General features: G+C 46.0%; 1 protein-coding gene across 9 annotated transcripts in view; it reads left to right on the top strand.

The window, feature by feature from the left end:
• Nucleotides 1-14166: 14166 nt before the first annotated feature.
• The window catches only part of PRUNE2 (prune homolog 2 with BCH domain), a 138397-nt gene continuing 135731 nt past the window's right edge, over nucleotides 14167-16832 (top strand). For all 9 annotated transcript variants that reach the window (XR_014013088.1, XR_014013089.1, XM_081213491.1 and 6 more), the window contains exon 1: nucleotides 14167-14371. Coding sequence is in view for 7 of the 9 variants with exons in the window: in XM_081213491.1 (XP_081069617.1) it covers nucleotides 14336-14371 (36 nt within the window). In the remaining 2 variants the exon portion in view is untranslated. The remainder of the gene's footprint in view (nucleotides 14372-16832) is intronic.

Below are 16832 nucleotides of genomic sequence, written 5' to 3'. Positions count from 1 at the left end.
TAGGTTTAAAGTTGGGGCTCATCTTATACATGGGTAGTGCTGAGGGGTGTTTACTTAATTTGGAGTCCCCAAAAATAGGGGGCATCTTACACATTGGGAGCGTCTTATAGACAGAAAATACAGTATATGTGTTGTGATTCTTGAAACAAGTGCTCTTACGTTAATTTGTTTTCAATGCGTATGTTCACAAAGGTTGTTTAAAACTAGTGGTGCTTCCTGATGACCTGTTCATTGAGCATTTGTTTTGTTTTGTTTGGAGAAAGATTAGGTCACTTTGAGTGTTCATTCTGATTTGTTTGTGAGGAGGCAAGATGATGATGTGTCAAAGCAAGAGGTATCCCCCACTTTCCAGTACATTTCTCTGTCATTTAATCTGAACTTTTGAGAACACGGGTGTGTTGTTAAGATCTCTTAATCAACTATATGTGCATAAACTGACTTTTCTGGTACGTGAATTATGCCACCCTAGTGACTGTGTGAAAGCACCTGAAATACAGCCTAGGAGCAGAAGTCTGGCTTACTCTTCCTTTATACTGGGGAAGGACTAGGAAAAACTCTAGGAAAGGTGCTACTAGACAGCGCTAACTATTCTGAGTTTGAGGGACAAGTACATTTTCCAGCTCTCTGCAGTAGGCCTGACAATAACACTAGATTATGGCATGCTAACTTGCTCACAGGTGTGAGCAAGGGTTTGAATGGCATCTATGATAGCTAAATAAAATTTGCCTTAATGGAGGGATCAATTATAACACTCTCAAAGGTTTGCCTAAATGCCAGGAGATTCTGAATCTCATATGATACAAAAGATGGAAGCATGGTGAATTCAAAAGCCATGTCTCTGTACGAGCAAAGAGTCAATCACAACAAGTAACTACTGGAATTCTTTTTATAGAATCTTAGTAAAACAAAGGTTGTAGTGGCTGCTCTATCCTAGGAAGTCTTCCAGAGTAAACATTACACACACCCATCTTGCAAAAGGAAGCATGGATGTATTAGCAAAATGTTATAACTTGGCAACTATAGCCAAGAAAATGTAGAAACCAAAGATTCTTTTGACTTAGCTGCTCCATTGCCTTTGCAAAATATTTGTTGGAATCCATCATTTTATGTGTAAACATTATTAGAAGGGTTTACCATGCACAGAGATGAGGAAACATCTCCCATTAATAATAATTCTAATTCATACATAAACATAGTAATGAATGTATGCAGTTGCCTTCCCCAGATAGAATGAAACAGACACAAGTTTTTTAAAGGGGGATTTCTTCTGAGTCCAAGTGTCAGGATGCTGTCAGCGGCTCCCGGCTGGTTGCCCAGGAAAGTAAAAGGACAAGGAAAAGTTTCTTACCATCCTTTTTTATTTCAATCTTTACAGAGAGAGGCGATAGAACCCAGCCTCTTGGATAATGGCGTTGTTCCGAGTGAATCCCCACCCCTGTCTCACCCACTTCCTCATTCATCACTCTCACTGTTTCTCCTACGGGTGCTGCTACATGCACCCTGTCTTTGAGCTCTTTTAAGGCTTGCCGGGTTCTGGGAGATGGAGGGTCTGTCAACCAGGTATTGTTCTGGCTGTCCCATGATTCCCCCCTCATCTGCCTCTGAGCTGCGACCTCCCTCAAACCCCTGTTGTAAATCTGTACTTCCTTCCTCTTCCTCCTCCCTGGAAGGGTCAGGATGGGGGGGGCGTCTCCACCATTCCTCCTCTACCCAGTCCCTGACATCAAGCCATCGTCTGTAAAACTTTTAGAATGTATGAATGTTTTGTAATGACAGGACTCAGTTGATTACACTCTGCATGAGCAGAAAGATTGACAGTTTGACCCCATCAGTTCATAATTCATAGCAAGGTTTTGGGTATATTAATCTTAACATTCTCAGTAATTAGGTAATTCATTATTATAGGTGACAGTTTTACTCAGAGTAGATCCACGGAAATTAAGTTAGGTTAATTAATTTCAGTGGGTCTACTCTGAGTAAAATGTAGCTGAATGTCACCCACAGAGATCCTAGGATCATAGGCATAGTTGTTAGGGAGCAAATTCCTTTGAGTAGACATGCAAGGACTGTAATTTATTGTGGTGTAAATACTTAGCTTTATGTAAAACACACAAAGATTTTAAATTAAATTAATATGATTATAAATATCACATTCTGTTAATGCATTTTACAAACAATAAACTTCAGTGAATATTAAGCACTTCTGGGATAATTGCAGAAGGGTCACTAAAGCCATAAATAAAATGTTAAATTTTGGGGAATATAAAACAGCAGATTTTGCAATGCTAGTGTATAAATCCAAGGTATACAAATATTTAGTATACCATGTAAAGTTCTGGTTCACTTTAAAAGTCATGCAGTAGAACTGAAGATGTTATATATATATATATATATATATATATATATATATATATATATATATATATATGTAATATTATATTATATTATTATATATTATAAACATGCAGATTTGTGATTTAGCAAAATAATTGCAGATGGAAGTTCTGGATACATAAGGGGACCCTGAGATAAAGGAACACATTGGGTTGGATCCAAATTAAGCTAGTTGAACTTGGTTCCCATTGAGATCAATGGAACTTAAGTCATGAATAACCTATCCAAATGATATCAGTGGGATCTGAGTTCAGCTAGTGTATTCTGGATCCCACCCATTGCATCAAGCATTCCCTGACCACCTCTTCCAGTGTTCATGCATTTTTGAGAAGTCCAGAAGGTTAATTGCACTTGTAGGCCAATGTGACAGTCAATCTGCCATTCAGTTGCCTTCTCCCCAGTGGGAAAAGAGGCTGATGGACCCTGATAGACTCCGCCAAGACTTGCGGGACCTTTCTCCCCCTGGCAACTCATTGACTGAGCTTGTTGAGGGCTGGAATACCCAGCTCCTGGCAGCCATCGATGAGATCGCACCTAAGCGCCCTCTGGGACCCCGCAGAAACCGGGCTCCCTGGTTTACCGAGGAGCTCAGGAAAATGAAGCGGAACCTCAGACGGCTAGAGCGAGTATGGCGGGGTGCCCATGACGGAGCCTCAAGAACATCTTATAGGGTTTTTATGAAAACCTATGAGATGGCAGTGAAGGCTGCTAAGAAGTCTTACTTCTCGGCCTCCATTGTATCCGCTAGCTCTCGCCCGGCGCAATTATTTAGTATAATTAGGTCTTTAACGTCCCTGAAGGGACAGCCAAATTTAAATAACAATTTGGCACACAGCTGTGAGGCATTTGCGGGCTTTTTTGCGGAGAAGGTCCTGTTGCTCCGCCATGACCTCCCTGCCAATTTGGATACAATAAAGGAACTGGAGGCCCCTCGACTGTCCTCGGGTCCAGTATTGGACCACTTTGACCGGATATCCCCAGCCGATGTGGACAGACTCCTCCAAGCTGGAAAGCCCACCACCTGTCCTCTTGACCCGTGCCCGTCTTGGCTGATTAGAGCGTGTCCAGACGAGGTGCAGCCCCCCCTGGGGGATATCATCAATTTGTTCTTTGGCACCAGGATATTCCCAGGGGAACTGAAGGAGGCAGTGGTGCGCCCGCTCTTAAAGAAAACATCATTAGATCCCTTAGATCACGGGTGTCAAACACAAGGCCCGCGGGCCGAATCCGGCCCGCCAGACCTCGTCATGTGGCCCGTGGCATCAAGGGCGAGGAAGCGAGCTTCTCGTCCTTTTTACTGGTCCCGACCCAGATTTTAGGGTCCGCACTCCAGCGGAGGCTCTCCGCCTTTCTAAAAAGTGACCCACGTGAACAGCCTTCCCTGCCTGCTTGCAGATAGGGCTCCAACCAACGCGCCCCAACGGCGCTGCCTACTGGCCGGTCCCGCAACTTTTGCCTCCTCGCGGGCCGGGCAAAGAGGCTTTCTGCTCGCTCGGTCCAGTCCGGGGCTCGCTGCGGAAGAGCCGGTCCCGCGAAGCCGAGCTCGGAGCCGGCTGCCTCCGCCCCTCGGAGCCTCCCAGGCGCGGCTGCTCGAGGGGGCGGGTCGTGCACGCGGCAACTTTTGGAGCCCAAGAGAGCCGCGGAGGCTGGCAACGAGGGCAGGGAGCGAGAGCCACGCTTCGGATACCACTCACTCACTCGCTCGGGCCGCAAATAGAGGCCACTGCGGCGCTGCAGCTGGCGAGGAGATGGCCGGGGGGCGGGCGGTGGGGCCAGCCGCTGGCTGGGGGTGGCTCTGGTGGGTAAATAGCGGGGCCGGCAGGCGGGGAAGGGAACGGCAGAGGCGGGTGGAGAGCAGGGACCAGGCGCAGATCCTGCAGCAGGCAGCGCGCCCCGGCTGGGCTGGGAGAGGCGAGGCTGCTGCCGGTTCAGCTGCGCAGAGTGGGGTGGAGGGAGGCGGGCGGGCGGGCGGTGTGCCACACCGCAAAGCAGGGGCGCCTCCCACCCTGAAGAGGACTGCGCCGGCATCTGGGCGGCTGGAGCAAAGTGGGAGCCTGCCAGCAACTTGGCTGCGGGAGCCTGGCTACGAAACACCGCCCCCCTCCCCACGCCAACACATCGGCTTTCTCCGGGCCGGAGGACTTGGCGGATAGCCCCCTCCCCGGGAGCAACTGCAGCAGCTCGGGGCCCCAGCAGGACATCCTGGCCACCCGCACCCGCAGTGCCGCTGGGGCTCCCTTGCAGGGAAGAAACTGCTGCTGTCCAAACTGCAGCTCCGTATCCTCCGACTCCTGAGTGCGGCGGCAGGGCTGGGGGAGGCAACATTTGCTTCTGCTCTGCTCTGTTGGGACAGGCTCCTGTCTCCTCCCCATTGGAGCTCCAGTCTGCCTGGAAGCCCATCTTGTCATCTTTTAAAAAAATTATTATTTCTTCTTATATTCTTATTTAAAATCGTACTGGAATAGGTATATTAAATAGTGTATAGGTTCAAGACAACACACACCAGTGCCTATGGAAAAATAACTTTGAAAAAGTCCTACAGATACAACCGGCCCTTTGAGGGTGACCAAAAAGCTGATGCGGCCCCTGATGAATTTGAGTTTGACACCCCTGCCTTAGATCTATCCAATTACCGCCGGGTTTCGAATCTTCCATTCCTTGGTAAGGTGATTGAGAGAGTGGTTGCTGAACAGCTTGGTAGGTTTCTGGATGAAACATCGGCTCTGGATCCATTCCAGTCCGGCTTCCGCACTGGTCATGGGACCGAGACGGCTCTGGTCGCCCTAACAGATGATCTCTGCAGGCAGCTGGATCGAGGCGGGTCGGGGCTGCTGATTCTTCTAGATCTGTTAGCAGCCTTCGACATGGTCGATCACGAACTCCTGGACCACCGCCTTGCCGACATGGGGATCCAGGGCACAGTCCTTCAATGTCTGCGCTCGTTTCTCTCTGGTCGGGGACAGAGGGTGGCGCTTGGGGGGGAATTGTCATCGTGCCATGCCTTGGTGTGTGGAGTGCCTCAGGGTGCGATTCTCTCCCCAATGCTTTTTAACATCTTTATGCGCCCCCTTGCACAGCTTGTCTGGAGTTTTGGGCTGGGTTGCCATCAGTATGCCGATGACACGCAACTCTATCTGTTGATGGATGGCCATCCTGACTCGGCCCCAGACACACTGACCAGATGTTTGGAAGCTGTGGCTGGATGGTTACGTGGGAGCCGGTTGAAGTTAAATCCTTCGAAGACAGAGGTCCTCTGGCTGGGACGGGACGATATGGGATTGAGGGGGCAACTCCCATCTCTTGCGGGGGTGCAATTAGTGCCATCACCGTCCGTTAAGAGTTTGGGTGTAATCTTCGATACCTCCCTCTCTATGGAGGCGTAGATTGCAGCTATAACAAAGGCGGCATTTTTTCATCTCCGCCAAGCTAAGCAGTTGGCCCCTTATCTCTCTCGCCCTGACCTAGCCACTGTGATCCATGCGACGGTCACCTCCAGATTGGATTATTGTAACTCATTCTACGTGGGGCTGCCCTTGAGACTGACCCAGAAACTCCAGCGGGTGCAGAATGCTGCGGCGAGACTCCTTATGGGGTCTTCGCTGCGAGATCACATTCATCTGGTACTATACCAGCTGCACTGGCTCCCGGTGGAGTACAAGATCAGGTTTAAGGTGCTGGTTTTAACCTTTAAAGCCCTATACGGCCTAGGACCCTCGTACCTATGGGACCGCCTCTCCTGGTATGCCCCACAGAAGAACCTACGGTCTGCAAATAAAAACATCCTGAAGGTCCCAGGCCACAGAGAGGTTAGGCTGGCCTCAACTAGAGCCAGGGCTTTCTCGGCTGCGGCTCCGATCTGGTGGAACACTCTGTCACAAGAGAATAGGGCCCTGCGGGACCTGATATCTTTCCGCAGGGCCTGCAAGACAGAGTTGTTCCACCAGGCCTTTGGTCAGGGCGCAGCCTGACTCCCTCCTCTGGCAACCTGCACAGAATTTTGCCTAACGGTTGCCATTAATCTGATTTTAATTAATTTTTATAATGAAATGTTTTTAGAATGTTGGATTATTTGATTGTTTGATTATTTGATTGTTGTTAGCCGCCCTGAGCCCAGCTTCGGCTGGGGAGGGCGGGATATAAAAATTATTATTATTATTATTATTATTATTATTATTATTATTATTATTATTATTATTATTTCTACAACCTCAGAGTGATGAAGCATTCCTCTTAACCACATTTACTTTGTTTATTTTGAAAACAGACAATACAGATAGATACCAAATCCTTTGTGGTGAAAGGCAGCCTTTGCCAACATGGCGCCCTGCTGAAGTTTTGGACTACAGCTCTCATTGCTGGCTGGAGCTGATGGGAATTGTACTGCAAAGCAGTTTGGGAGCACCAAGATGGTGAAGGCTGGCCTAGTGGCTGGAGTGGTGGGCTTTGATCAACGAGGAAACCCGGGTTCAAATCTCTGCTCAGCCTTGTAGAACTCAGCAGGGAGAAGAATGGGGACCAAACTAGAATTAGTTAGCTATGCCTGTCATTGGCCCTGCGTACAGGCAGGGGCGGAGGAAGGGGGTGCGGTGGGGGCAGGTGCCCGGGTGTCACCACTGAAGGGGGTGACAAAATGCTGGGCGGCACTCAAGCGGGGCTTGCTGTGTTCCTGAGCCATGCATCTCTCCTGGAAGTGACACGGTGGTTTGGGTGTCCACAGGCTCCGTGCCGCCCAAATGGTCCGCCTGCTGCCTCAACCTCAGCTGTAGGGTGGCTGAGTGGGAGGAGTCAGGCAGACTCCTCAGAGGCCTCACGGAGTGTTCTGCCCCGTCTGGCCCCGCCCCATGGGCAGCTGGCCCCGCCCCTGGGCGCAGGGCACACACACCACCCCAGGCACCCAATTGGCTTGCTCCACTGCTGCGTACAGTTGACCTCCCTACCTTCTGCCCTACCAGTCTCAATGGGCATCAGTTAATACTGGCTCTAACCAACCTGTCAGACCAATAAACATTATGGTATTGCTGTGAGCTTACAGTTGGGGAGAAGGGAGAGGGAGTTGAAAGTGTACATACCTGTGAGTTCCATGGGATACAAACAAAATAATAAATAACATGATCAGTAATTTCATCTGGTTTTCATTTTAGATCCTTTCCTAAAGTACATGACTTAACTAAGCATCCTGACCCATGTCAGTGCTTTGTTATTGCTGCTGCTATTGTTGTTATTATGCAACACATCCTTCATATTAATATTTTAGATGCATAAAACATACAAAATGATGCTTGTCCCCAAATCTCCATTTGATTATCCTCCATATATCAGGCAAATCACCCAGCGTTTGAGTAGAAATCCCAAACTGCAAAGATGCCCGAGTTATAATAATGTAAATGAATGAGATTCAGTGGTTATTCTCTGTTGATTCATGTGCATAATTCCCATTGATGTTAAGGAAAGTTATGCAAAACATCAAGGCAAGATGCTTCCCTTAAGGTAGGCATTTGGAAGGATTGCTAATTTGCTTTGTTTAGATGCACCAGAAAGAAATTATAACTAAAAGTACCATGGATATACCTGCTTTCTCATCACTTCAATTTACAACTGGAGTAACCCGTGGACGTAGCCGGGGGGGGGCAGCTGCAACCCCCCCCCCCAAGATCAAGTCCACCGCCCCTAAGAAAAATCCTGGCTATGCCCAGAGTAATCATAGATTGGCTTTGCACCAAAATCCTGTATGACTGGGGTTTGGACAGAAGTACTGCCAGAAACTCCCTTAGCACTCTTGGTGATGTTGCTAGGCACATCTTCTGTCCGGGAAATTACAAGAAGGTGAGCAGATGGTTGGAGAACAGCACTCATCCTTACCACTGCGCCTCTCGTCAGGAGGCAGTGGCAAGCTTGGTATATAAGTATGTGAAAGTAAAGGAAGGGGGAAAGTGGGCAGTTTTCATAGGTGACATAGAATAAGAGACAGAGAGAGCTGAGCTCTGGGAGGGGTTCTGTAAGCTAACAGCATGGCTGCCTCCCTCTCTGATCTGATGTGGGACACTAGATCTGGGGGTCTGTGGGAGCGATTAAGCTGTGCCTTTCCTTCTACCCAATAGCCACTGCCTAGAAGCCCTACAAGCCTCCAGTGAGCATCTTCTGGGGGAAACCAGACTCAGGCAAGTGCTGCAGCCCAGGAACTCCTCACCCCTTGAAGAAATAGGTCGAATAAAACACAGGGACATCAGTACCAGCAGTGTGCAATTCAGCAAATGTATTGGTATGCTAACTATTGTGAAAAAAAGGACGTGCCTACATAAATTACATATATTATTTCATTTTTACTGCCTGTTAGCTGTGGGAAAGGAACCGGATGACAATCCTGCTTTGAGAAAAAGCAGTTGGGATTCAACCCTCCCCCCCCCCCAGTCTATCCCTGTGATTTGACATATTTTAACAGATTAATCTATTAATTTAATTATTTACTCTAGTTATACAATAGATTTTAAGCAAGGTTTCCTTTTTGTCAGGTTTCCCCCTCCTATACACCCCCTTTACTTTTGCTTTAGCATTGGACTTCCATGGTTTTCCTCTGTCTCTTGTATTGCCACTTTGCAGAAGTCACAGCTGATAAAGTTAGAGCCTCTTTTAATGTCCTACCGTAAGCACAATCTAGGGCCCACAACATGGCCATTTGCTTGCCCGGAGCTTGTCAAGATGGCCACCCACCTTTGAGCAGACTGTCTGCAGGCACAAATCTGCCCCAGACAGACTCCTTCTGAACTTCCCCTCCTTCTCCTAATTTTATTTTGGCCCAGTGGATAGGTCTTTTTTAAAAAGAGAGGTAAGAATGTATGATGCGGCCACTATTGCTTATATATTTTTGGCCATATTATCGGTAGTGGTGTGTTTGGTGGGGCACAGCTTCCCTCCTGACAACAGTGTTTTTTTTAAAATAAAATTTTTATTGGTTTTTCACAATTTTTATAAACACAAACATTACACAATACAAACAAACAAACACACAAACAAACATGTATAATTTCAAATCCTTTTTTCTTAAACCTTACTTCGCCGACTTCCCCATACCTCCCCTTTCTGCATCCCGATTTCCAAATTTGTTTCAGCAAATCCTACCCCTTGGTTTTATCAAATTTTCCCTTATTTTTTCTTTACTTAATTTTTAGCAGCTATAATCCCCTTTTTTCCAAAACCTCAACATTTTAGCATTCATTAACTTTACAATGCTTCTTAAGATAAATTTTAAATTTCTTCCAGTCTTCATCCGCTGTCTCTTTCCCCTGGTCACGGATTCTGCCCGTCATTTCAGCCAGTCCCATGTAGTCTATGACCTTCATCTGCCATTCTTCCAAAGTGGGTAGATCTTGTGTCTTCCAATACTTTGCAATGAGTATTCTTGCTGCTGTTGTAGCATACATAAAAAACGTTCTATCCTTCTTTGACACCAATTGGCCGACAATGCCCAAGAGAAAGGCCTCTGGTTTCTTAGGGAAAGTACATTTAAGTACCTTTTTCATTTCATTATATATCATCTCCCAGAAAGCCTTAATCTTCGGGCATGTCCACCAAAGGTGATAAAAAGTACCTTCAGTTTCTTTACATTTCCAACACTTATTATCAGGCAAATAGTAGATTTTTGCTAGCTTGACTGGGGTCATGTACCACCTATAGATCATTTCCATAATATTTTCCTTTAAGGCATTACATGCCGTAAATTTCAAACCGGTGGTCCACAACTGTTCCCAGTCAGCAAACATGATGTTATGACCAATGTCCTGTGCCCACTTAATCATAGCTGATTTAACTGTTTCATCTTGTGTATTCCATTTCAGCAACAAGTTATACATTCTTGACAAATTCTTAGCATTGGATTCTAACAGTTCTGTTTCCAATTTTGATTTCTCCACCTGGAAGCCAATTTTCCTGTCTTGTTTATAAACCCTCCTGACAACAGTGTTGCTGCTGCCCATGTTGGGAGGGTAGACTGGCCCCACCAAACGTGCTGCTACTGCATTTTATATGCTACAGTATGTTAAAATTTCTGCTCAGATTTCTGGTTGCAGATTTTTGCAATGCTTTGAAACCTACAATACTATTTTGACTAGAAATGAATGCATGACAAAAGAAATGAATCATGACCACCCGAAGCTATGTTTCTAAAATACTACTGCTTTTTAATCTCTGAAAAATGCCTGTCTCCAGCCAAACACTATGCTACTGTCATGGGCTGATGCCAGGATCTAGCACAGCCTTCTGCAACCTGTCGTCTTACAGATGTTGTTGGACTCCACCTCCCATCCTCCCTGATCATTGGCCATGCTGGTTAGGGCTAATGGGTATTGGAGTCCAACAGCGTCTGGAAGGCACCAGATGACAGGCACCAGGTTGAGGGAGGCTGTTTGTGAGCTTCTAAACCAAGACGTTCAGCGGTGGCTGATGCCCATTAGGACTGGGGAGGCAAAGACCAACAGGAGGGGGAACCAGAGCCGATGGCAGACAAAGTCAACTAATTCTAGTTTTGTCTCGTCCGCTTCCCTGCTGAGGAGGAAACAGTGCCACCTCCTGGACTGGTCATAAGTAAAAAGACAGGTGGATGGAGCCTGGGCGAGGGACAGACTGAGGGGGTGGAGCAAGAACCGGGGAAGAGCAGCATTCAAATCCTCACTCAGCCATTAAGCTCATTGGGTGACGCTGGGCCACTCACAGTCTCTCAGCCTAACCTACCTCACAGGGTTGTTGTGAGGATAAAAACGGGGAGGCGGACAACCATCTACACCACCTTGAGCTCATTGGAGGAAAGGTGGGGTAGAAATGTAATAAATAAATAGATAAATAAATTTATAAATGCCATGGATGTAATAAATAATTAAGCTATGCATATTTGTATGTCAATTATAAAAAGCTCAGTTCATTTATTTCAACTTTAGCACCGTAAGTTTAAGAACTGCCTGCTCTTTCCAAAGAGGTTCTGAAATCTGTGATAATGGAAGGATAGTAAAAAACACTGACAAATACTTAAACATGGACTTTTGGGGGAGGGGACACAGCTATGTTGCACTTCATGTTTTTCTGTTCTTCAGAGCAGAAGCATATCGCCCGGTAGAACAAGTTGTCCCTGATAGGCAGCTCAACAACATGATCTGCAGAATATCAAGAGCGGCCAATCCATGTGGGAACATTGTAGATCCTCCTGAAAAGGTTTGCTAATAAGGAAACAAATGCTCTGGAGTGCTGCTGTAATATCTTCAATGAACTGTAAAATAATGCAAGTGAGGAAAAAATTCCCAAGACCTTGAAAACACATCAAGCGTATACACGATTATATGCTACTTATTTACACAAAACCACATGTTTATTCATTTGCATGTTATTTATTTATACTGAAATTATCCACAGTACACAAACATTTTCTTTCCTGTTGGTTTGTGAGGGCAAGGCACAAATCACCAGATTCAGAGTGTGTTCACAAATGCTTCTTGAATAGAGCAGCAGCCAGGCAGTTGCATCCATGAAAGGCTGTAGCTCACTGGTAGAGCATCTGCCTTGAATGCATAAGGTCATAGAATCACAGAATCATAGAACTGTAGAGCTGGAAGGGACCCAAGGGGCATCTAAGTCCAACCCCCTGCAATGCAGGAATCTAAACTAAAGCATCTATAACAGATGTTCATCCAACCTCTGCTTAAAAACCTCCAGGGAAGGAGAATCCACAACCTCCCAAAGCAGACCATTCCACTGTTGAACAGCTCTTACTGTCAGAAAGGTCTTCCTGGTGTTCACTTCTTGTAACTTGGATCCATTGGTTTGAGTCCTACTCTCCAGAGCAGCAGAAAACAAGTTTGCTCCATGTGACAGCCCTTGAGATACTTGACAATGGCTAGCATATCTCCTATTAGTCTCCTTTTCTCTAGGCTAAACATACCCGGCTCCTTCAATTATTCCCCATGAGGCATGGTTTCCAGACCCTTGATAATCTTGGTTGCCCTGCTGTGTACATGCTCCAGCTTGTCAACATCTTTCCTAAACTGTGGTGCCAATTGTGGAATTGGACACAGTATTCCAGGCGTGGTCTGACTAAGGCAGAATAGAGTGGTACGGTACTATTGCTTCCCTTGATCTGACCACTATACTTCTGTTGATGCAGGCTAGAATAGCATTAAGTTATAATGGACAAAATCATCCACCACCTTAAGCATGTGGTCACCATTGTTGATGCATAGAGTGCTGGCAACGTCCTGACCCAGGTGTTGATCTTTGTCAGGCTGATGGTAAGGCTGAACTCCTTGCATGCTTGGGCAAAACATTTGATGAGTCTCTGTAGAGCTTCCTCAGAGTGCACGATCAAGGCTGCGTCATCTGCAAGCAACATATAGCAGATAAGGACCCAACACATTTTCTTCTTGGAATGGAGACGTGTCAGGTTGAAGTGCTCATCTTCAGTTGAGCTGAAGGCATATGGGAGCAACAGGGAGAAGAATATGCCAAAGAGAGTTGGGGCAAGTCAGGCTTCTGTAAAAATAGTGAAATAGCCACAATTTTCATTGGTGGGATATAGGTGATGAAGCCTTGGTAGTGAAGGGACCTGGTCAGTGTGTGCATTGCACAACGTGGCACATTGCATAATATTATTGGGCTACCAGGACCATGGACTACAACTGATCATTGGCTGGGGCTGTTCTACACCAACCAAAGTTAGTATAATAGAAATAGTGCCGTTCTTTATATGTCTGATAAATGGAATTACAGAATCACAATGAACATTCTGGACCAAGTCCATGACAGATGCATATTGATATTCCAAAGAAAATTCAAAATATGGAGAAACAGTGTTTCCTGCCGTCTTTCTTTACTTGGCAATGCAAAAGTTAGGCTTTTGGCAGCATCTTGAGCTATTTATAACCATATACTTGACTTGCCCAGTTAGTAAAACAGGAATATGTAATTGGCTATAAAGAGAAAGTGCCACTTTGCTAAATGAAAAACTTATTTCCATGTAGGAATTTGTATACCGCTCATGTGGACGTCCTTTGGCATGTGCACTTTTGGCATGCACATTCAGAAGTGTTCACAGACATGTGCAAGGCCTACACAAACAACAATGTACAAGGAAGACTTGCACAGTCTCCTACACAGAAGTGGGGTCTGTATAGAAAAAAAAAAGTAAAGTGAGAAGTGTCCCTAATGCTTTACTGTTTGGTCAGGACGTTGTAATGAAAACCAACAACCCATCAAATTGAAACAGATAGTTCATCATTTGAACGCTGCAATCTTCAGCATGCAGTACTTACAGAGTAGTTCCATTGAAACCCAAAGGGTTTACTTATGAGCAAACATGGTAAACTTTGGATTGCAAGGAAAATATTTGGCAAACTCCAGTTTCTACTCCCTGACGAGAAAGCAACAGGTGACTAAGAAAGAATACATTAAAAGAACCCGAAAAGTTATGCGGCATCCTCATTGTTAAATCGCCACCTTTCCCCCAGAGCAGAAGCCTCCGGCGACCCATCCCAGCCCTCCTGCTTCTCCTGCCTGCGCAGCAACTCTGGACGCGGCAGCGAGAGCTCGGCTCCTTCTCTCCCCATTCGCTGCAGATCTCTGCATTCCCACTTCGTCCTCCTCACTTTTGGGCGCTGTCCATGGTGCAGCAATTGCCTGCGTGACGTCAGGCCGCCTGAGCGCCTCGCCGATTGGCGGAGGAGCTCGGCCGGCCTGTGAAATCGCGCGAACTCTTCCCCCGGCTCCCGCCTCCGCGCCCCGGGCGCCGAGTCCCGCTTCGCCTCCAGAGGGAGAGCCGGCAGCGGGCTGCTCTGCCGGGAGCCGGAGCCGAAGAGGCAGCGGCGGCAGCTGCAGCAGCGGGCAGGACCCGCCCTACCCCAAAGCAGCCCGGCTCTGGCCGGGGACTTTGCCCTGGCTGCGCAAAAGCTGCAGGCCAACAAACAAGATGGAAGAATTTCTGCAGCGCACCAAAAGCAAGCTGGTAAGTTCTGCAGGACCGAGAGTGCAACTGCAAAGAAGTTTTTGTTGGTTTGTTTGTTTGATTTACTCTGTGAGCTCGTCTCCCTGCATGTCATATTGTTGCTTTAAAAAAACCAAAACTTTTGGAAGGCATCCAAACGAGCTGGTGTGAATCAGCATCTTGAATACAGAAAGGCCTTTGAATGCTTTTGTTCTAAGGAGTCCAGTGCTTCTTAGGTGATCAAACAGCTGCACAGGAGATCGCAGTGAAGACCCCACCCCACCCCGAGAAGTTGCTGTGTATTTGTTTGTAAAGCATCCTGTGCAGGGCAGGTGGCAAGTTTCAGGGCCTGTCACTTTCGAAAACCACAGACCTTTCACCCAGAGTTCACCCAGTACAATCCTGTGTGCACCTACTCAGAAATTAAATCCCACTGTGTTCAGTGGGACTTACTCCCATGGTAAATGTGTGCAGGATTGAACCTATAATATTCTACCCCATAATAAATAGTGTGGAACTCTGAAGAATTTTTTGTTTTTGACAGTTCAGGTCACAGAGAATAGATGTTAAGGAAGATGTTTGACAAATTTGGAATAATACAAAATATGATAAATGTATATTTCTATGTGTGGATGAAGCTTCTGGTGCAATATTTTGGCTGTTGTGAATGTTTTTAACTCAGAATTGTTTATTGATTGGAACGAAATCAAAGTTTGGCCCAGTACAGTCGTGTGGACATCTCTTTACCTCTAAGATGGTTTGTGTAGTATTTCTAATTGCAATGGAAGTCTAGCAGATAATATGTACATTCTTATTATTTTAGCTATTTCAACTCAGTCTGAAGGAGGTGATACCTTTTAACAAAGGTTTAAAACTGCTTTTCTGAAGATCCAGCATTTAAATCCTGATTTAACTCAGCATAATAGAAGTGCACTTTCACCATTCCACATAGCCAAATACACATAAATGATATTCACTTAAAAAAGAGAGATGATGTTGACTACGTTCAGTTTGCCTTTACTGTATATTCAGCCCTGTGGGTACAATTCACCATATCTAACCTTCCTTTCTTACTGTTGGTGGAAAATAACCATAAATTTGTCTTTTGCTACAAACTTCCTTGTTTTGACACCTCTTTTTGGTTGCCGAAGTTGTATACAATGATTTTTTAAAGTCTCTGTTTAATACTTCCTATCAGGTTCTTCTTTCATTGTACACAAACAGCAATAATTTTTTTTGGCCTTTGTTAATATGCTAGTTCTGGTAAACCTTCCCCCCCCCCAAAGCAATGTTTTAACACAAAGGAACATGATACTTAAAAATCTCTGATGACAAAGCACAGGGGGAAATACATAATTTATGATCCACTTATCTCAAAAGCCTGAACAGAACAACAGACTGAAGCCTACATTAAGCATGATGTCATGGTCACATGGCAGGGAATGAGCCATGAAAGTCTTCAGGCCGGTTCTTAAAGTTCTGCTTCTAAGATCTTAGGCTGCTATCTTTGAGAGAAGCCAGTGGCCAGATTTTCTTGGTTCTGGCTAACAACAGGTCTGCCCATGCCAGCCTTGGACCAAAGATAGAAGAGGGCATATGACACTGGATCTTTCAGTTAGTTACATTGGTAGAAAGAGACTTAAAAAGGGATTTTTAGAAGCATAGGATTGTAGAGTTGGAAGAGACCACAAGGGTCATCTAGTCCAACCCCCTGCAGTGCAGGAATCTCTTGCACAACATGGGGCTCAAACCCACAACCCTGAGATTAAGAGTCTCATGCTCTACTGACTGAGCTATCCTTCATGAAATAGCTGCACCCCCCTGCACTCATACCCCTCAGATATGAGGGATGCCAGTACTCACCAGTACACAGTACTGACACCTTCCTCCCCAAATCTTGGCTTCTGAAGTGAGTGTGTGAGGAGGGTGCGCATTTTCTCCTGTGCCCATAGCTGTGGACCCCCTGGCAATGCCAGCTGTGGTGGCAGTGCTTCCTCCTCATCCTGTGGCAGCACAGCAGTGGACTCTGGCAGCACCAAGTGGACTCTGGCTTCCTCGAAGGCCTTGCGGATGGCGCAGAGGCAGAAGAGTGAGCCTAGCTCTGGGCACTTGGTGGGCTCTCGCCCACACTGAGCCCAGCCTGCAGTGTGGCCCGCCTGGCAGCAGCCGCAGCCAGTCAGCCAAGAGGGGTACTTCATGATGAGTACTGAAACCTTTTTTCCTAGAAAAAGGACACTGTCCTCAATAGATCAGACATATACAAAGCAAAAGGAATATTTCCAAGCATTGAAATGTTAAAACTGAAGCTAATGATACATTTTAGACGAGCTCCTGAAAGTTCTCTGCAACAGTGAATTAAAGCACAATCATAGTGGATTATAAACTTGGTAAACTGCATTCAAGGATAAATTTAAGAAAAACTGCTGTATTAGTTTCTGAGCAGGAAATCGAAAAGTGCTGTGAAAGCTTAAATGCCTACTGA

This window comes from Podarcis bocagei, assembly GCF_964188305.1.
Source record: "Podarcis bocagei genome assembly, chromosome: 11".
Classification (NCBI taxonomy): domain Eukaryota; kingdom Metazoa; phylum Chordata; class Lepidosauria; order Squamata; family Lacertidae; genus Podarcis; species Podarcis bocagei.
This window is presented reverse-complemented; position numbering and strand designations above follow the sequence as displayed.